The 22,590-nt window shown below is 38.5% G+C and overlaps 1 protein-coding gene across 1 annotated transcript in view; it reads left to right on the top strand.

Annotated features, from left to right (window-relative positions):
• Positions 1 to 22,590, top strand: part of LOC125231071 (probable G-protein coupled receptor CG31760) — a 197,663-nt gene that overhangs the window by 154,652 nt on the left and 20,421 nt on the right. The window contains exons 3-6 of the mRNA XM_048136416.1: positions 2,432 to 2,547; positions 9,623 to 9,806; positions 10,294 to 10,489; positions 10,704 to 10,862. Coding sequence (XP_047992373.1) covers positions 2,458 to 2,547; positions 9,623 to 9,806; positions 10,294 to 10,489; positions 10,704 to 10,862 — 629 coding nt within the window. The 5' untranslated portion in view covers positions 2,432 to 2,457. The remainder of the gene's footprint in view (positions 1 to 2,431; positions 2,548 to 9,622; positions 9,807 to 10,293; positions 10,490 to 10,703; positions 10,863 to 22,590) is intronic.

The raw sequence follows: 22,590 nt of genomic DNA on the forward strand, positions 1-22,590 counted from the left end.
CTCCCATTTAGAATTTTGAACTTTCTTTTCATCATCATCATCCTCCTTGCGTTATCGGCATTTGCCACGACTCATGGGAGCCTGCGGTCCGCTTTGACAACTAATCCCATGATTTGGCGTAGGCACTAGTTTTACGAAAGCGACTGCCATCTGACCTTCCAACCCGAAGGGTAACTAGGCCTTATTGGAATTAGTCCGGTTTCCTCACGACGTTTTCCTTCACCGAAAAGCGACTAGCAAATATCAAATGACATTTGATATTTTGAATTTTCTTTTATTTCTAAATATATTTTTCAATTGTACAAGTAGGTACGCAGGGACAGGATATAACATTACCTACTTGTCCTACTAACGTAGAGTTATTATGAGGTATATTAGGTTTCGTTATATACAATGTAGGTATAAGCTATATGTAGTCCAGCTCTTCTAACTTAACGTAGATCTTAACGTAGATTAAATGAGCGTAACTTATTCATATTTAATGTTTATAAAGCGTCGCCTGAAATCACAATCATATTTCCAGAGTCCGTTCGTTTATACTATTCCGCCCAAAGGATCAATAACTAAGACTTATATAACAGTGTTTAATATATAAACGCAATGAAAAGCGACTAGGGGTTTTGATTGAGTTTCCAGGTTTAGTTCGATTATAGGAACAATTTCCGCCCTAGGGTAATAAAAGTTGCGCAATCCAATCACTACGTTGTTTGCACTGTTTTTATGAAGCTCGCCATTACCGACCGATTCGAGCAATGCTTTTAAGACTACACACTGATATAATACTGATCTGTCAGTGTCAAATCGGTGTGTAGTCTTAAAAACAGGCTAACACCATGCTGAGTGGGGACCATTTCGTGGCAATTATTATGTATGTACCTATATTTTTGTGTTGTGTAAATAATTTCTGTTTTCACTTGTCACGAATAAATGATTTCTATTCTATTCTATTCTATAAAACGTTTACCTATGGAAAAAACAGTCACATAGCTAATGTTTGAATCGGATCGACTTTCGACAATCTAATAAGAGAAGGAATACAAAGGTACCTACAAAACAATAGGTTTTTTACTCTGAATCAATTAAATTTGTTGATCCTGTAAATAAGACAAGATAAGGTTCAAAGAAATTCGCAAAGGTTTCGAATGTTTTGATGCTTACAAAGAAACAACAACATCTCAAACAAATGTTTAACCAGTCGGTGTTTCTCTTCTCTTAAGAATAGAATAGACTTTAACATTATTTTGACAGATATAAAATACCTAGATAGGTACCTGGCTTATTTCACAATAGCGACAATTGTCGCGAGACAGTGACACTTCGCCGTGCATTGCCTGTTCTACAAGAAAATACTGACGCTGAGTAACAATGTTACTTATCAACGAAATAGGCACATAATTATCAGTGTCACTGTGGTAAAATAGCCCACAGGATTACCCGTTTCATGCCATATACAGGAAATCCTGTGGGCAACCAACAAGGCCCGGGAGAAAACCAAGGCTGTAGGGGCGCAGACAACATGGCAATATTTTCATTTCATTTATTTCTTTAACAATAAATTATTGTGTTAGAAAAATGTTACAAACTAATACATGCAATTTTAAATTCTAAAATAAAGCGGAACATGTCAATAATTAAGATTCAAAAAATAAAATAAAATAATAAATAAATCAGCTTAATCTGTACAAGTAAATATTTCATCAATGCTGTAGAAGCACCCCCTCAACAGGAACATTTTTAAATGCTTACCAAATATTTTATGATCCGTAATGACTTTCAGGTTTTCAGGTAGTTGGTTAAATATTCTGACCGCTTGATACCTCACACTATGCCTAACTACTTGAAGTTTAGGACAGAAGGAGTATTTAATGTTTTTTGTTCGTGTTTGAAAGCGCAACTCCTGTTCCTCTAAGGATTCAAATTTAGACATGTGTTTTACTAAGTCAGTCAATAAAACGAGCACGTATAATGCAGAAGCTGGTAAAATACCTAACCTTGAGAAGTACTCACAACAAGATGTCCATTGTGGTATACGCATTATTGTCCGAATTGCTCTTTTTTGCACTACCATGGCTCTATTCATATTATATTTGAAGCTGTTTCCCGACAATTTTATGCCGTACCTCAGCCTAGACTCCACCAGTGCATAGTATACTACTTTTAGCTGCTCAACCGAGAGTTCCTCCTTTCTTAATAGTGTTGACATGGGGGAGAGAAGGGGGATTATACAATTTAGGCACGCATCAGGAATTTCAAGTGTGTGTTTAACAGTGTCTAACTGGATTTAGATATGTAGATTTAGATTTAGATATACAGTATGTTTGGCCCGGGCCTGCTCAATAGGTAGGAGCAATTATTGAAAGCATTTACGTACCGTCATTAAGTTAATTTGTTATACTTGTACCTACTGTAATTATTATGTTTTTTTTTTCAGGCGGGTTGCGCGGATGGTGTGCGGAGATGGGCGGGCCGCGGCGCATGTCGAGCGCGCTGCTGCTGCCGTTCCTACTCGCGCTGCCCGCAGACACCGCCAACACCACCGGCTACCGGGTAACACTATTCTTCTCATTCACACTTGTGTAACCGTGGCAAGGGTGAGGGAGTAAGATATACTCGTTTCACATAAAATGCTATAGCACCGCGTAATCACACTCACTGCACTGGTATCTGTATCGGTGAGCAGTTTAGCTGTCCCTACCTTTGGTATGATGTTGACTAGGTTAGACCCATGGGTAGTCTGTAAATAAAACTAGTCTACTGCTAACACTACTCGTAAACTATTCGTTGCCTAATACCTATTAAGGATATACGAGTACGAGTACGTTGTTGATGCGAACCTCCGAGGTTTGCGTGCGGTTCGCAACAACGTTGTTATTGTGTTCACTATTATACCTATTATCATAACGGTACCATAACGGTACCATAACGGTAGGCAACAAAATACGTCTACTTACCACACTTAGGACTTTCAGGTAGACAGAACGGGAAACTATCAAAAACTATGAATTACCTGCCTTAACGTCTTCTCTATTATTTCCAGTTTCGCGTAATTAATAGTTAATAAAAATGTTCAGTTCATCCACTACGAAAAACAAATCTGATAATAAGTAGGTAAATGATTTGTAGAAAAGTTTGTCTGTATACCTAAATAAAATAGAATCATTTCATTAACTAATAGAAATACAAGACTGTAATACAATATCAGACCTCAGTTTATGATACCTACTCATTTAGTTACTTCGCTCGCTTCATAACAATAAACTGGCTACAGATCACAACTATCACATATACCTATGATCCGCCAGCCAAAACCATTTCTCGCAAAAATCCCTGGAGGTATAACAAAGATTAGGAAAGCTTGAAATCCTATTTCTTAGAGCATACCCAAGAGAGATTACAGTGGCCTTTATGCAACCCTTCGATTCTGAGAAGGCTTATGTGATGAAGCTGGGCTATTGAGATATTCGGTGTTCAATGACCTGTACAAGCAGTACAAGGTTTTAGTTAAACTCAGACGACACAGACTCAGATGACGATAAATTGGCATTACTTTTAGGATTATGGCACCAACTTTGAGTTGGACGGACGCGTCGAAAACGCAATTAGCCTGTAGAAAGTTTTGTACAGGCTAATTGCTGACAGATGCGTTGTAGTTTTGCCTCTAATAATACAAATATACCAAACAATAAACGCTACAAATTGGACAGTAAATATTGCAATTAACTATTGACTAATAGGTACCGTCTAAGCGGAAACGCTTACCTACGACTGAAGCTGGGCGGGGAAATGAAAATTTTCTAAGTAATCGGAATCGAAAAACGCTCCGTATTTCATGACTTTCTAAAAGACTTTCTAGCATTTAATGGTCAGGGTGGGGCTTTAATGTTATTAGAAACTTGATTCTTAGCAAAACAGAACCGTCACTACTCTTTTTTAATTAATTTTAACTTTAAGCGGCATTTGAAATTACCTTCTTAAATGAATTATAATACTTACTTATAATGGTTAAGCCTGATAGTTATTTTTTTCGGTCACCCTGCCATTAACAGCATTGTGGCTCGCCATGCCATAACGTCACGTTCGCTGGAAACTGGACAGTATACTCGTACCTAAGTACCTAGATATTAATTTTCAACGCTATGTAAAATAATCCACCTTGGTCGTAAATGCTCAGCTAAAACATGAACAGTAAACGAAAGATAAAATACAACGACCGAGAATTTAAATGAATTCCTTTTCTTGAAAATGAATCGCCAGGTTTAATCATTATTCTTATTAACCTTACCTGTAAAATAACATCTTATTTTATCCGCTGAACCCGAGTGTTGTTGAGGAAAAGAATTGTTTTCCTTTCATGTTTTTTCGTCCATGTTTAAAAAGCCAAAAGGCTAGCTGGCGGCAATTACGAAAAATACTTAGGTTCTGTGACGTAGAATAAGTAAATAAACTGGTATAGGTACCTAATGGGTAGCAGGAAAACTATCACGTTTCAGTGATTCGGCTGCCCAGTAAAATACCCTATAATGGACGATGATGCCATTATGGACAAAAAAACACAAATCCTTAAAAATAAGTTTCTAATAACTTTTTAACAAAAAAATAAAACCGCCTTCAAAAAAAGCGTGTTACAAAATACGGAGAAACTAAAAAGTCAAAAATAATAAACCTTCGAATTCAGATTTCTTATCGGATTGCAATAATCTAAACATCCAAATTATAAACAAATCAATTATTTTTGTAGTCGGTACCAGACCTGTTCGTCGCCTTGCTATTTCCTGTTTGCCCCACCCAACCATACGCAGGCTGGCCCCGACTCCAAAAATAATTGATTTGTTTATAATTTGGATGTTTAGATTATTGCAATCCGATAAGAAATCTGAATTCGAAGGTTTATTATTTTTGACTTTTTAGTTTCTCCGTATTTTGTAACACGCTTTTTTTGAAGGCGGTTTTATTTTTTGTTAAAAAGTTAATTTATTTGTTGATTTTTAGTGGTTCCTAGTGATATTATATGTATCAGTCCGAATATATGTACAGTAGTGAAAGAATTATCCTTTAACTCCTAACCATTGAGGAGTTGACCTTCCATCATCAGCTCAGCCACATAAAATTATTACCATCAGGCGTAAATACTGGTGTACCTTTGAAAAATACACTAAAAACATTACATGTGCCTATAACATTTGAAGAGTTCCCTCGATTTCTCCAAGATCCCATCATCAGACCCCGACTTGGTGCCAATGGGACCATCTCGGGGTTATACCCGTTCGATCAAAAAAAAAATTTTGAAAATCGGTCCACGATTCTCGGAGATATCGAGTAACATACATACAAAAAAAAAAAAAAAAAAAAAAAAAAAAAAAATTCAGTCGAATTGAGAACCTCCTCCTTTTTTGAAGTCGGTTAAAAACTGACGGCAATGATTCACCTACTTTTATCAATTTTAAAGCAGTTAATTTGACTTTATTCAAGGTCAAATTACTAGTGGATAAAATGCGTTTTTACGCGGTGGTATTAAAGGACAAAACACGTGTTTCCGAGCTAGTGAGGGAAAAAAAATTCAAAACTTAGAACATCTTGACGCATCTTTTTTCACGACAAGTTGAGTGACACTTGAGTCTGTTTCATAAAAGGCGTGCCCAGGCGGAATGATCAAATTATCAAGTTTATATTTTCAGTAACTAGGTAGGTATCCTCAAAAATTGATATTTCTATGTCTGAACCTCCGCGCCCTTTGCTTTCAAATCGCACAATTAAATTGGCATTTTTATCATACCGTGATTAGGTTTTGACAAAGGTTAATTCAGTGTGAAATGTGATATTTGCCTTTTAGTTGGTCTTACGTGACCATATTCTAACAATATATCATGTTACGATGAAGAACAGAGTTCTTGTTTGATTAACAGCTGTTTGTGTATTGTGTTATGATATTACAAAACCGCAGTAACCACACCACACGGCTGACGTACGCGTCAATCATGTTTGTGAGCTCGTTAACCACGCGATAGGATGGGGTCGTTCAAGTAAATCAGATTTTAATAGGCAAGATACTAGTACCCATGTAGGTAGATAGATAGATATCTCCGATCATAGAAATATTACATATAGAATACTAGTTTCCATACAACTCATCGGCCAACAATGAAGCCAAAACCCGATCGATGTTGCGTGGAACGCGCCTGTTTTACGCTCACCCCACGCACACATGCATATAAAAAATGTTGCCAGAGAAAAATGATTTCGCTCGAAGTTGGGATTTTTACAAAGTCGTTGTACTTGGTTATAATAATGAATTACTACATACTTAATAATTTTTAGTGTGTGCTCCATGGAAATGTTGTAAGTAATGGTTGAAATGAATTTATTTTAAAAATAAACATATTGAGTGCCTATACAAATAAATTTCTGTTTGGTTACCTATTAAGCATCTGAAGTAACCGGGTACAGCAGGAACCCTTTTGATGCGACTCTGTCCGTCTGTCTGTCTGTCACATTTCCAAATATCTTAAGAACTGTTCTTATGCTATTGATTTGTTTTTAACATCTACAATTAAATTGGGAGTGTTATTATAGTGCTAACACATGATCGTACGAGGACCCTGCCGCACCAAAGTCATCCAATTACTATCCTGTAAGTGGGAGCGAGAAAGAATTATTATTTTCTAGCTCCCACGTACAGGCATATATCGAAAGTTGTAGTAGTGCGAAAAGCTTTTCCTTCGTATTTTTCCGGAAACGTTCGTATTTCTCATGCTAGTTCAGTCAATTTCAGTACTTCTCGTACTGAGACTGACTGAAATACGAGTACCATGACATTCGTACGTTGCACAGACAGAAGCAGATTAGTCAGAAATCTAAAATTGTAGCACCACTACCGCCACACAACACCATCTGTCGCTAATAGTATCGAACTACGTACACAGCGTTGGGTGCAGCGCAGCCGACGCGCCGACGCATCTGCGCCTTGTATGTTTCCGCGGTGCACCAATAGATGGCGCCAGTGGAAAAAATAGAACACGCTAACGTTTGGTCAACGTAGAAACATGACCCTCCGGCCTCGGTCGGGAATCGTTGAACTTTCGCGGCAGGGAATAGTTCGATGCACGCCTGGTGCCTTAACCGTGTTTAAGCGCTTAGGTGTCTGAGAGCTAATAAACCTTACCTGTTCCCTAGTGCACCTACCCTGGTTAGGTCACCTAGGTCCAGGTAGTGTTCCTAAATTCTAGACTATAGGTCCTTAGTTGTATTAAACTTGTTACCAGTACCGCTCGGCTTTCTCTTCACTTCGCGCCCCCGCCACCCCCGTTCTACAAAATGAAGAAACATTATGCTATAATACTTAGCTAGTATTAGAATTTCGATAAAACAACAAAATTTGTGTCTTTGAGAATACTTAGGATTTTTTTTTTTCATTTTAAAATGTATTTCTTTAAATATACATGCAAAGAACCTAAAATTCTTGTTACTTATATTTTAAACATCATTTGGCGGAAAAAAAAAATCATTGGACTGGCAACATTTAAAAGAAATGGCGGACAACAAAAATTTCAATTTTGGTATTTACGATTTCGTAAAAATATCACATTAAACTCTATACTTTCGCGTGGAATGTAATATCGGGCGGTTTATTTTTATTATATGTTGTGTTATAACATCCATTCTCGACACAAACTACAATATTACTCACAAATTAATTTTTTTTTCGGGAGATGTTTTTAGAACGACTTGAAATTGAGTACTGCGAGGGCCGTTCGGATACAATCACACAAGTGCGAAAAAAATTCACACTTGGCATGGCTGCACTAGGATGTTCGGACACACTATCTGGTGTTATTAATCTAAGTCTCCGATACTATCGGCACCTCGACCTCGTTACACGGTTAACGGAGGCAAAATGTCAATCATAAACTTGTATAGGTATTGGATAAATAGTACGGTTCCATGTAATATGACCAACAATGACAAACTTTTATGTTTGACTGAACACGTTTAACTTCCAACGTTTAACTTCCAGGCAGGTTAGAAGCTACTCTAAAATAAAATCAAGCCGGAAGTATTTCAGCCAAAAATAAAAATTAATTCATAAAACATTAAACTTTCTGATTAAATCGCATTTGCGGGCATTGTTTTTATTTGGAGCGCTCAAATATCACCAAAAATCCAACATGATGGTGATTAAATTGGACATTATTACCAATTTATTTTCTGATCAAATCGGTTTCTTTGAACATCCCGTTTGTAGGGCCTTTATGATAGGGTTGCCCTAAACCATGTTTTACCGATTACATTATTATTTGAGAATTTCAAAATGATCAAATCGGAATTTCATGAATGTTCCGTGTTTTAACGTAATTAGAATCTCTGCCTCTCTGTTATTATGTCATGCACCTGAAAATGTAATCACAAACAAAATAAAATATATCTATCTCTATGTAATGAAAATATTATGCCATTTACCCGACAATGCTCTCATTACATTTCCAAGCTGCGTAAAAAATGCAAAATGTATTTTTTTGTGTATAAAGCGCGGCTTTACTGGTACCTATTTAATGCTGTTATAAATTACCCAATAACCGTAAACGTAACTGCAGCAATATATGTCAGTTCCATGCAGCATGCCATACTATCATTACAATGCATATAAATTTAACTGGCCCTCTAGCCAAAGTTGTCGCTGATGCTACATAGCGTGTCGTAGCTATCTCTCTATCAATCTTTTACATCTATGCGACACAGCAGACAGACATATTTGTGCGACACAATCAATTGGCTAGAGGACCTGGTCACTCGGCCGAACTGTCTCCACTCCTTTTGTAATTGGGACAATGGCGTATTGCTAATAATGGACGTTGATTTGATGAGCTGGGAACTAGATCAATGATTACCGCTATTCGCTCCTCCAGTCATATTGTTTGAGTATACCCGCAGAATTTCATGCAACACTCATTTGCACATACAAAACCGCATATGCAAATTTGCTGCATTCATTTTAACAACTGCACTATTTTAGTTCGGAAATGAGATGAAATAATAATTTGAGTATAAATAACCACAATAACAGCTCGGCTACACAATAGTACTTTAGGAGTGAATAATTTTTAGGACTGTTCCCGGTCCCGCTATGATCGTAAAGTTTTGATCATATTTTGTTTACTATTAAATATTATTATACTTGTTTTCGTACATTATACGATTTATACGAATTAAGATAAAAGTAATATAATTAGTTAAAGAGTTTTTTATAATCATATATGTAACTACATAAAATATACTCAAACATACTCAATTACTCGTACCTACACAATGATATTAATCTTAGGATTCTTAGGAACCATCCACACTCATGAGACGCATGTCTTGCGGCGCGCAACGGACGTCTCCGCCACGCCGCCCGAATACCGCCCGCCCTATACAAAATGTACTGAGGAGACGTTTTTTGAATTACATTCGGGCGGCGTGGCGGAGACGTCCGTTGCGCGCCGCAAGAGATGCGTCTCATGAGTGTGGATGGTCCCTTAAAGGAAAGGAGCAACCAAACAACCTACTTAAGTAGACCATACGTATTGCCAAATCATTTAAGGATTTATTTTGATTAAAATTAACTATTCTTAAACGTTATTTGCAGGAGGAACTGGAATCGTCACTGGTCTTAGTCCACGCAGTCGCCACCGGAGCCACGGGGAAGTTGTGTGTCTCGTACCGCAACGGTCAGCTGCGAGCGCCCATGCATGTGACACGGTGGGACTCAGCCAGAGCTCGGGCGGACTTAGCGGCCAGCCTCTTGCAACAACTGGGGTTGGACTCTGCTGGTTAGTTGACTCTTTTAATTCAACGAATGACTGAGTGTTTGTTTATAGTCGCTAGGTCGCAAGTCGCAACCGCTTTTAGGGAACTGGGCTGAATGAACACACCATGTGATCGACAGTCCGCCTGTTTCCGACCAGGCGTCCCTACACTATATGTACTTCTAGTTCGCTACCGGAGATAAGGGAAGCTGTGTCTCATAACACAAAGCTAAGGGCGACCCATGCTTATCATGCGGTTAGGTTTGGCGTGCAAATTACGATCCCTTCTAAGGGCCAGTTGCATCAACCACATTTGACAGACACATCATCGTCATGCAGCAGACGTCTATGGAACTTCCCATACAATAAAATTTAACGAATGCTTTAACGGTGACAGAGGGTTTGATGCAACCGGTCCTAAATCTTCTAATTTTTCCTTATTTGAGTACCTATTCATAACAGTAGCCCGCATCAAATATAAAAATATAGTTAAATTTTATTTTTATTCCAGACGTACTTGAAGCAGTATCAAAATCACTAGTAATGGGTAATCAGAATTCTGAAAGAGCAGTGGGGGCAAGAGCAATACCATTACGAGCTGATACCAAAGTTAAGAATGCCACGGGATGGCAAAGATATGGTACAGCAGAACCGGTTCCAGTGTTTTTTCCGCCGCTAGAGCAAGTGCCTGTAGCTGATTACCCCTGGTAAGGAAACACCACATATTTCCACATTTTTTACTACATATGTATAAATGTTAACTTATTGTTTATAGGTAAGTGATGTTTGATGTTATATGAGCAAAACTTGAACACATACGGTTATCAGTTCAACACATATCTACTTACAGTCAACAATTTTCTGTTAAACTGTCGATCTGTAGTGAATGGCTGACTGAATTTTTTACAAACTTACTTACAGGTATGAATCGCGGCATAAAACATCTCAACAGTCTTTTAAATTCATGCCGTCGCCAGTACCAGATGCAGCTATGAAGGGCTGGTGGTCCTTTCCCTACTTCAGCTGTGATGCTGAGCGCTGGCTACTCTCTTACACGGTTCCAGTACATTCAGCTAGAGAGTGAGTATCTACAATTACTTATAGTTACCAGGGATCGGATACCGGTATTTTTTTCGGAACGGTTCCGTACGTTGACCCGAGAACTTTACTTTAGCGTTTCTGGTTCCATTAACCGGTATTCTTTTTCGTTCAGTGAACGAACGTTTATGAGTGAGAACTGTTCCGAAGAACAGAATTAAATGATACGTTCTTTAAAGAACAGTTCGCGGGAACGGAATTATTTCGGTTTATGAGTGAGAACCGTTCCGAAGAACAGAATTAAATGATACGTTCTTTAAAGAACAGTTCGCAGGAACGAAATTATTTCGGTTTTGTCGGCCACGGCCATCACTTTATAGTCGGGTCGGGTAGCGATAGCTTTTGAGGTTTCGATAATATTCACGTTGCTTTTTTCTTTTTAATTTTTAAGCAGTGTTCAGTCAAAGAAATATTCGAGAAGAAATTATTTGTATCTATATAAAAACAACGTGGTTGCCGATGTACATATGCATTTTGGGTCATTTTCATCCATGGGTTTAATGATATTTCAAAAATGTCTAATATTGGCCCTAAAACACCTAACAAAATATTAAAGTTGGTAAGTGAAGTCTTATACCATTCAGGACATTATTATATATATATTTATACCCTTGGCCGAGGCGCCAAACTCGGCCATTAGCCCGGCCCCTGGGGAAGTAGAGCTACCTTCTCTGCTTCCCACTTGGGTAATTCTTGCTCGGCGCGTCCCAGCCGCGGGGGTGGGCACCCTTTATTTCAGTAGGCCGGAATAAAGAGGTGGCGAAGTTCGAGCGAGGACCCAGTGCCGTGGGGTATATCGCGGCCCCGTGCCCAGGGTTACGGGTGAAGACTTCAACGGCTGCGAAGGCGGAGACAAAGGAATGTCGGTACGGCGGAGCAGGCGGAAGAAGCACAAACCCCAATGAAAAGCTGCCCTTACATATTAAGGTACCAGGTGGACATTGGAGCTGCGCTGCCAGGCAGGGCAACGCAGTAGGGATGGCGCGGAAATCACTCCTGGTGTGACCCCGGCTCCCAAGCTCTTCAGAAGAGTTACTGCCTTGGCGTCAGGTGGCAACCGGCCGTAAAACCCCACGCCAACACAAATATCTCCTCACATGAAATGCACAAAGAAATGAGAAAGGGCAATAAGGCTAGGGCGTACCCCGGAAGCGACGCAAATGCGAATACGGAGATTCTCGATGCAAGTACCTCTAGGGCGTTCCCCCAAAGCGACGGACAACGAGACAAGAATAAAAATTCGCATTTGAATATAAGTAAGATAAGACTCGCAACCTGGAACTTGGGGTCTCTTACGGGAAGAAGCCAAGAATTGAGCAATACACTTAAAAGAAGAAGCATTAATATCTGTTGCCTCCAGGAAACAAAATGGAAGGGCTCAAAATCAAAAGACATCGGCAACGACTACCAGGTTCTGTATCATGGTACAGACAATAAAAGAAATGGGGTGGCGATTGTTTTGGATAAATATTTTAAAACCCGCATAATCAACATCACGCGGAAAAGTGATCGGATACTGGCCGTTAAATTGGCTTTGGATGACCAGCAAGTTACCAACATTATTTCAGCCTACGCTCCACAAACGGGCTGTTCAGAAAAAGAAAAAGCAGAATTCTGGGAGGACCTGGATGATGTGATGCACAACATACCACAAAACGAACTGAAAATAATAGGAGCAGACCTAAATGGCCACGTAGGAGCTACTAACACATCGGCGGCCCACGGAGGTTATGGAATAGGTGAAACCAACACGCAAGGGGAATATATCCTGGAATTTTCTACTAGACATGCCCTATCAATTATAAATACCAATTTCCAAAAAAGGAAGAACATCTACTCACCTACAAAAGCGGGGGACGTAAGTCACAAATAGACTACATCTTAGCAGATATGGTGGTTAAGACGAAATTCAAAGATTGTAAGGTAATTCCGGGTGAGCCCCTCGCAACACAACACCGCCTTCTGGTTGCCGTCTATACCTTGCCAAAGCCGATAAAACACATCGTTGATAGAACACCAAGGACGAAATGGAAGGATCTGAATGGCCCCAAAGGCATACAACTAAAGAATGCAGTAATAGAATACCTCGAAACAGACATTAGCGTAAACTACAGTAGTGCTGAACATATGTGGTCTAAATTCGAAGCAAAATATAGAGCTACAGCCGGAACCATCCTCGGAATTTCTAAAGGACCTTTCGGAAGCGGTAAAGATCCAAACTGGTGGAACGACACGGTAAAAGACTCCTTGGCCAGCAAAAAAGCGTGTTTCAAAAAGTGGCAAAGATCGCAACTTCAAGAAGACAAAGACCAATACATAGAAGCAAAGAAGAACGCAAAAAGATGCGTGGCACAACAAAGAGCACAAAGCAATACAAATTTCTACAATAGTTTGGAAAATGCTAAAAATGCAGACGATGTAATTAAAATAGCGAAATCGAGACACAGAGCAACAATGGATATAAAAATAAATAAATATATAAAAAATAAAGATAGCAAAATTTTAACAGATAATACCCAAATTAGAGAAAGATGGTTCGAGTATTATGAACAACTTCTTAACGAAGAATTCCCAAACGAAGACCCGATGCCATGCAAACCCACATATGGACCAGTGCCCGAAATAGAGAGTGGTGAAGTTAAACATGCAACGATGAAAATGAAAAGTAAAAAGGCTGCAGGGCCAGACGAGATCCCGGCGGATCTTTGGAAAGCTCTCGGACCGATAGGCGTAGCATGGCTTACGAAGCTATTTAATATCATCCTGGCCACGAAAAACATCCCGGATTCATGGCGTCAAAGCTTTTTAATACCGTTCTACAAGAACAAGGGCGATGTCGCGCAGTGCGAAAACTATAGAGGAGTAAAACTAACCTCACACACGCTTAAGATATGGGAAAGAGTTCTTAATAAACGAATTTCAAACATCTCTCAGACCTCTCCAAATCAGTTCGGTTTCACGGCTTCCAGGTCAACCACTGACGCAATACAAACTGTCAGGATTATGATGGAAAAGTTTCGAATAAACAAAAACGATTTGCATCTGACATTTATTGACCTAGAAAAAGCCTTCGACCGTGTGCCGCGGAAGCTAGTATGGGAGGCTCTGCGTGCCCAGAATGTCCCTGAATATTACATAGAATTAGTAAAAGACATGTATATCAAGGCCAGCACGAGAGTGCGAACACTAGCAGGCTTAAGTAGAGCTTTTGAGGTCAAGGTCGGCGTCCATCAAGGATCCGTGCTCAGCCCGTTGCTGTTCAATCTAGTCATGGACTACCTTACGAGAAATATACCATCTCCACTGCCATGGACCATTTTGTACGCGGACGATATAGTCCTGGCCGCCGACACCGCTACAAATTTGCAGGAACTTCTGAATCTGTGGACACAAGCACTTGAGAAGCACGGCCTGAGAGTTAGTAGGAGTAAAACGGAATACCTGAAATGCCCTTTCAGCAGATCTAATACACCGGAAACCATCTATATTGGAGACGCGCCGGTTCCATCTGTAGAAAAATTTAAATACCTAGGCTCCATACTCACAGCCGATGCGAATGTCGACGATGATGTGACACATAGAATAAGCGTCGCATGGCAAAAGTGGCGATCGCTGACAGGTGTACTGTGCGACCCACGGATCCCAATAAAAATCAAGGGAAAAGTCTATAAAACGGCTATTCGTCCCGCGCTACTCTATGGATCAGAATGCTGGACAACAAAGAAAATCCATAAACAAAAGGTACATACTAACGAGATGAAAATGCTTAGATGGGCGGGAGGTGTAACCCGGCTAGACCGAATCCGAAACGAATATATACGTGGTAGCTTCAAGGTTACACCAATCGCAGACAAGCTCGATGAAAACCGCCTTCGTTGGTATGGCCACGTTAAACGACGGGAAAACGATCACATAGTCCAAGTAGCACTCAATCTACCAGAGACGCCAAGAGGTAGTGGCCGTCCCCCAGATACCTGGTGGAAAAGCATAGAAAGAGAACTCAAGAAAGCCCAGGTGCCCCAACAGACAACCCAAGATCGTAGAACTTGGCGCAGGACTGTGAGGAGACCCGACCCCAAATAATGGGATCAGGAGAGGATAAAGAAGAAAGAAGAAGATTATATATATATTTTCTTAAAGTGTGTCACATTTTATCCATTGCTTATATATAAAAAAAATTTTTTTTTAATAAAAACCCTGTCAAAGCCTGAAAAAAAATTTCATGTTAATAAGTTGACGTCTATATTATTATAAAATGATATCGAGTCATCATTTTTAATTTGGGTCACTTTCATCCATGGGTTTTCAATATTTGGCAGAATAAAACGCAACGCAATAGAGTAGTATTTTAAATGTTTGCGCTGTGTGGCGCGCAACCGATAGCCAATCAGGTTGGCGCATGCCGCTGGCGCGACGCCGCGCTGTGACACGAGGCGTAGGTACCTACTTCTCGTGCGCAGTCATACATAATTTAAGATTGCCAGAGGGTCGGGCTTTGGCGGGATTCTCCCGATTTTTTTGTAAGTCTTCCCAATTAAAACTTATACATAGTAGGTAACCTTAAGAACTTTATTACATTAGTAACGAAAACAGACCAATTATAAATGTCGAAAACACGTAAAGGTCTACTATCTAAAATAAACGAAGTAAACTAGCTAAACTATCGTAAATTTTTAATGACAAAAATGCTCTGGTAATTCCGAAGAGGGAATCTTGATATGATGGAAATAATGGTGATTTTTATGTGACTTTCGTAATTAGACGACTTTCGGAATTACCCTAATGCACTATTATTTTACATTTCCCTACGAAATCCTCGAAACTCCAGAACCTTTTGTCCCGATATTGAAGTACCTAATTCGATCCGGCGCTCCTATTCATACACCGTGATTATATTATTGTAACTATTGATTTCAGTTTTTAGTTCCACAATACAGGGTGTAATTTTTATGACGGGAAATATTTATGGATGCAAATGGATACAAAACCCAAAAACAATAAATTGTAACTTGAATATTATTTCCTATATTTTCCTTAATTTTCATTTATAATGGACACGAAGCGCACGGCGGCATAATATATCTGTACACCTTATAAAACAAAGTTCCCCGCCGCGTGTGTCTGTGTGCGCACGCGTGTGTGCAAACACAGGTGGTGAGACTGCGGTAGCCATTATTGTAATTATTCTCATTATATGGCATTAGTATCCTTTTTACAGATTTTCGACATTACCTCAATTGGTTTCGAATTTAACCCTACCTTAGAAAAATGGTAATCAAAATACGTATGTATTTTTTTTACTTACATTTATCTATCCATACTAATATTATAAATGCGAAAGTATGTCTGTTTGTTTCTCCGTCTTTCACGGAAAAACGAAGCGACGAATTGACGTGATTTTTTAAAGTGGAGATAGTTGAAAGGATGGAGAGTGACATAGGCTACTTTTTGTCTCTTTCTAACGCGAGCGACGCCGCGTGCAAAAGCTAGTGTAATATAAAGCTGCAACACGACTGACATTTTTCAAAAAACAGCCAGAAGGAGGTTCCGCCGGTGGCAGTGTTTGGTGTAGCCGTATAGAGGTTTGTCCTGCAACCCTGTAAAAATCCGACCGTCGGTCTACCTGTTCCAGGTAAAAAAATGTTGGACGGCCTGACCAAACGGCGGGAGATAGCCAAGGGGTGTTCGACCAAATGTCATAGAGGACCCTGGGTTGTTTTTGACGCTGCCATTTTTTTTTTTTCAAAATGACCGTCTTTTTTAGACGATTTTTCAAGTTTGTCGTTCATCATCGTCGTCATGGGGGTCATGGGGGTCATGACCCCCATGACCCCCCCCCCTGGATCCGCGCATGATAACTGTACAACATTAGTTCAAGCACTTTAACCTTTTTCCTACCGTTACGGAGCTATGGCGATTAAAAAAAACCTCCATACAAATTTCAATTGGCGTTCAAAGGCAGCCATTTTGAATTTTTAGAAATTTTCTTTTTGTATACTAATCTTGGGGCGGCTATCCACCCGTGTTGCGACGTACAGACTTGCAATTTTGAGTTTTAAGTATGTTATTATAGCTTACTAGACGACGAAAATTTCTGCGTTCCGGTCTTATCCAGAGGTTCTCAAATAGGGGCCTGAAAATGCGGCGAAATGGTTCCAGTAAAGGATGGTACGGCAGTGTTGGCTTCGTGCTCGACTTGGCGGGGGTACTGCCGTGCCCCCAAATTAAATTATAAGATAGTTAAGTTTAATGAAAAGGTTTATCTATTTGTATTCTTTTGCAGCAGCGTCTCAGCGAATCACAATGAGTTGTCTTGCCTTCGGCCGACCAATCGTATTAGTCTCTCGTATCTAAGTAATATCTGTATTTAACGAGAGCTGTGATAGGCCTGTTTAAAATTATGGATATATATTAAAATCATAGTTCAAAACGATGGTTTTTGCCATACCTTTAACAGGCTTTAACACTGGCGTGTTTATTTTTGATAGGGGATGATTTTATTATTTCATAGTATAATTCCTCAATAAGGAAATGATGTATCTATTATTTTCGAGATACCTACAGTATCAACCATTTCAAAAGCTTTAACTGTTGTTTTGTGAAAACTTTTTATATAGTACTTTGGAGACTAGTTTCGAAGTCGTGACAGTTTTCAGACGTCCGTGACTGGCATCGCCTCAGCCATTTTGTACAGCCGCGTTAAGAGCAAACGTCACCCAGCGTAAAAATCAACAAAACAAATCATGCAGTGATATCATAAAGAGATACCCAAAAACGCTGGCTACGCTAACAGGACTCAGAGTTCAGCATGAGCTAAAGCTTAGGTACTACTTTCCCAAGCGCTTATCATGATGAGTCGTACCAAAACAGCGTGTCTTTATATAATCTCTATATTGCACCAAACCTGAGTTCTACTAGGTACAGCCGAGCCAGTGTCAGCTCAGTGTCAGCTCTATCTTGGATACTGCTCACCCACGAACTCACCGTGACGATTTCTTTAATTACGATGATAATTTGTTTGTTATTTTTCGAAATACATTAACTTTAATGACAATTGGCGTTCATTAATTTTTAATGGTTAATGACAATTAACCTTTTGACTGTGTAATTTTTGTTAATTACCGTTCGGCCAATACTCCTAGGCATTTCTTGCAGCCAATCAATAAATAATATCCTAAAACATCTGGACGACCGAGCTTCGCTCGGTTCTATTTTATTATATCACGTCTTTAGAAAAAAAAAACTTATAAATACAAGAACAAAAAAAAAACGAAACAAAAAATTAAAACTTAATTTCTGGCCGGGATTCGAAACCCTGACACCTGCAATCTGTCTGCGAACATTAGACCGACCTCGTACGACTGAGCTAAGCGCAGCCGATGTGCGCGGGGCGAAATTAACGACCATATTTAACGTTTACTAACGCGAAAGAAAAACTCATTAAAACTCCATAATTCGCCGTTTTCCGGGACCTAAGGCTACGCTAGATCGATTTTCCAACCCCGAGAACCCCTACATAACAAATTTCAGCGAAGCTTATCTTCGGGTGGCCGTCCACCCGTGTGACAAATCTCAGCGCGCTAGGACCATTTTGAAATTTTTCAAAAAAAAAGTCAGCCATATTGATTTTTTTAATGAAACTTTTTCTACTTAAAACCCTGTATGACATTTGGTCGAGCAGCCCCGGCTATCTCTTACCGTTTAAAAATTGCCATACAAAACAAAAGTGGCCAGTTTTCTCACATTTGTAGTATTTTTCAATTTTTTTTATTTCATTCCAATCAAGGCCTCTTGGAGATTCTACAACAAAAATTTGAGCACTCTACGACAAAGTTGAAAAATCTTCAAAAAAAGTCGGCCATTTTGAAAAAAAAACATGGCGGCGTCAAAAACTGCCCAGGGTCCTCTATGACATTTTGTTCGAGCACCCCCCGGCTATCTCCTGCCGTTTGGCCAGACCGTTCAACATTTTTTTACCCGGAACCGGTAGACCGACGGTCGGATTTTTCCGGGGTCGCAAGATCAACCTCTATACTACCACAGCCACACCAAATACTGCCACCTGCAAAATCTCCTGGCTATTTTTGGAAAAATGTCAGTCGGGTTGCAGCTTTATATTATATAGAAAAATAGAATAGAATATAGAATTGATAAATAAATGAATATACAAGAATTGCTCATTTAAAAGTATATGATATTCTTAAAGAAAATATATAAGTTATATTTAACCAAATTAACATGCAAAGAATTAAGTTATTTTATTTCATCTTTGTTTTAACGACAGGTAGGATAGGATAAGATTGGCTTAATAGTAATTTGAGGAAAGATTTCGTTTAATTTTTATCTAAAAAACCGGCCAAGAGCGTGTCGGGCCACGCTCAGTGTAGGGTTCCGTAGTTTTTCGTATTTTTTTCAAAAACTACTGAACCTATCAAGTTCAAAACAATTTTCCTAGAAAGTCTTTATAAATTTTTTTTTTCATATTTTTTAAACATATGGTTCAAAAGTTAGAGGGGGGGACGCACTTTTTTTCCTTTAGGAGCGATTATTTCCGAAAATATTAATATTATCAAAAAACGATCTTAGTAAACCCTTATTCATTTTTAAATACCTATCCAACAATATATCACACGTTGGGGTTGGAATGAAAAAAAATATCAGCCCCCACTTTACATGTAGGGGGGGGGGGTACCCTAACAAAACATTTTTTTCCATTTTTTATTTTTGCACTTTGTTGGCGTGATTGATATACATATTGGTACCAAATTTCAGCTTTCAGCTTTACTGAGATTATCCGCGGACGGACGGACGGAGACGGACGGACGGACGGACGGACGGACGGACTATACATGGGAAACTATAAGGGTTCCTAGTTGACTACGGAACCCTAAAAACACTACGTGACGTCACGCGAGGCAAGTCCATTGGGCGTTTAGTGTTTTGTATTCGATATCAGTTATATGACTTCACCATGTTAAATATTGCCGGTTATAAAAAGTACATCCTGTATTTTGCTTTATAATCCTGTATTTTCTACATATAAATTCCTCACCATTTTACGATATAATATGATCTCGTACCAACGTCGATCCCCACATGTACTTCAAAATAAAATATGAATAATCGGCGGCGCGTGTGTTAGCTCATTGAATTATATATATTTTATGTATGTGGATTCATATTGAAAGATAAGCGCTCAGCTACCTGCATAGTGAGTGACACGCTTAAATATAAGTCTAAAGTACTTAGATGATAAATCGCATTATTTTATTTGGCAGTAGTAGTAGTAGATTCCACGATGTATACTAAATTTATTATTTATAAATTAAATTATTTACTGACGCATGTGGAAAATAGGTATATTAAGTTAAAATTGTTACTCTAGTAGTCTTATCAAATACAACCCTTTCAGGTTTAGCATTAAATAGCGTGATGCGTACAGTTGAAATAAATTTTGGCGTTTTGTACACAACATGCGGTTTGTCGAATGTCGAGAGAGGTCATTGCCCTTCCCCGCTGCCGCGCCACGGCCGCGCGGTCGGTATCATAATACCTACACTACCCGCGTCACTGCGCTCGCTTGACTAGATCGAACGCAAATATTAATACCGTATTATTTTTCGAAGCATTCTATTAAACTTACCCAAATTCACGTATCTTATTTATCTTGTCTTTTTAGTTAATAAGATAAGAACTCTAGTAACTTTAATATTTTTTTGGAATGGTAAAAACCTATTTTTGCTAAATTATCGCAAATTTTATCAAGCACTGGAGTAGGAAAACACAATTTCAGTTTATTGATATATTTAAAGGAGGCAATGCGACGTTTCTTATTTTTTTTAACATGAATATTTTTTTGTGTCTGTTTCGCTAGGTATGACAAATTGTCATATAGCACTCGAGTAAATTGACCCAAACTACGTATACACGCTAAAAATATCATTCTAAATGCAATACAGTTACATTTTTTCTCTCGAATATTTTTTTTACCACATTAGGTCAAATTAAAAATTATAACCACAAATTACCAAATTACTAAAAAAGCACCTTAGGAATGTGACCCAAAACGAAATGTTAAATTTATATGTTATCAATGTATTTATAAACGAAAACAAAATCGACTTTAATATTTTTTTAACTTAGGGCCCAAAATATAGCCAGCGCCGCAGGACTACTTTAGTTTGATTTGAGACTAGCGGTGAGTAAACGTGGCGTCGAACGAAACAAATACGTCGAAAACATTCTGCACCACAACCACAATGAAGTAAGTTTTTTTCTTTTAATTTAGTGCTTCCAATTTTACCGATTTTAAAATTTAAGTAATGTCACGACGCTTAAGTATTTATTTACAGGCAATCGTACAGTCCAAGGTCAAATAAGGACGCGACGCCGCTATTAGCAAGAGCGAGAGAGCTGAATAACTTTCTCATTCTAACAAACATCAGCGTCCTTATTTGACCTTGGTTTGGTACGGTCATCCCATCTGTAAGCACTTTTGTGAGATGGACTTCCGAGCAAACCGGTTAACCGAGTTTTGTTGTTAAAAACCGGTTTTTATAGTCTCTAACCGGTTAATAACCGAAACTGTATTTATTTCTCAAAATTTGGAAAATTAGCATAAAGAGTTAAAAATACGTAATTATTCTAACATTTGTAATAATAAAGATTTATTATTTGACCTTGGTACAACATCTCATCTGTGTGATTTTATTTTGAATGCACAAACGCTCACAGACTATACTACATTTCTACAGCATTATACATTTATACAATACAGTAGAGTCCGGTTAGTATATTACGACTCTGCATAGAAACGTCCAACCTTTACAACGACATAAGCACAGGTATTTTTTGATTTACAGTTCCGGATAGTTGAAACACATCCGTTTATCGAAAATTCCGATTTTAACGACCAGATATATTTTTGGACGACACATTTTAGATATCCGTCCTGGTCAAGTTTTGCAACGACGAGCGACAACGTTTTTAGTTTTACTATAAATTGAGAAACAAATATGTTAATTCATTAAGTTAGACACTCCTCGGATTCAGGTAGTGCCTATTTTATGACCAAAGGGTTGCATCCAGGGCTAGTTAGAGCGAGATAGTGTAGTTTTAACCCGCTATTATATAAATATATAATCATTTTAAAGTAAATATTTGTTGTAGAAAGTTTTGTTTGTGATAATTTGTGTTTTGTTTTGTTTTAATTGGAAATTACACATAAATCAGGTTTGTAATAGGCTTCGGTCAGTTTTAGGTCAATTCTATCACTTAAACAATATATTAAATAAACGCACCCTGTACATGGTTTACTATGCCCTTGCTGATTCATTGTTAAGTTACGGATTAAGTTGTTATGGACTCACTTTTAAAACTTACATAGATCAAATTAAACAGTTGCAGGTTGAAATACTTAGTAAATAAAAAGACAAAGTATGATTGTAGAAATAATTATGAAAAATTGTTTCAAGCTTGTAAAATCCTTCCGATTTCATGTAAAGCAGAATATCTTAATGCTATACAATATTACTATACTCAGGACTATAAAATCGAAAGACCGGCTAATCGCTATAATACTAGGTTATCTAAGAAAAGAACATTATGTCAAGGTACAGCAAAAAATTATTATGGTCAAAGAACTATGGAATATGTAACACCTAAAATTTGTAACAAATACCCTCTTTTACTGGAGAAAAATAAATTAAAA

Source organism: Leguminivora glycinivorella, chromosome 11, assembly GCF_023078275.1.
Source record: "Leguminivora glycinivorella isolate SPB_JAAS2020 chromosome 11, LegGlyc_1.1, whole genome shotgun sequence".
NCBI classification, from domain to species: domain Eukaryota; kingdom Metazoa; phylum Arthropoda; class Insecta; order Lepidoptera; family Tortricidae; genus Leguminivora; species Leguminivora glycinivorella.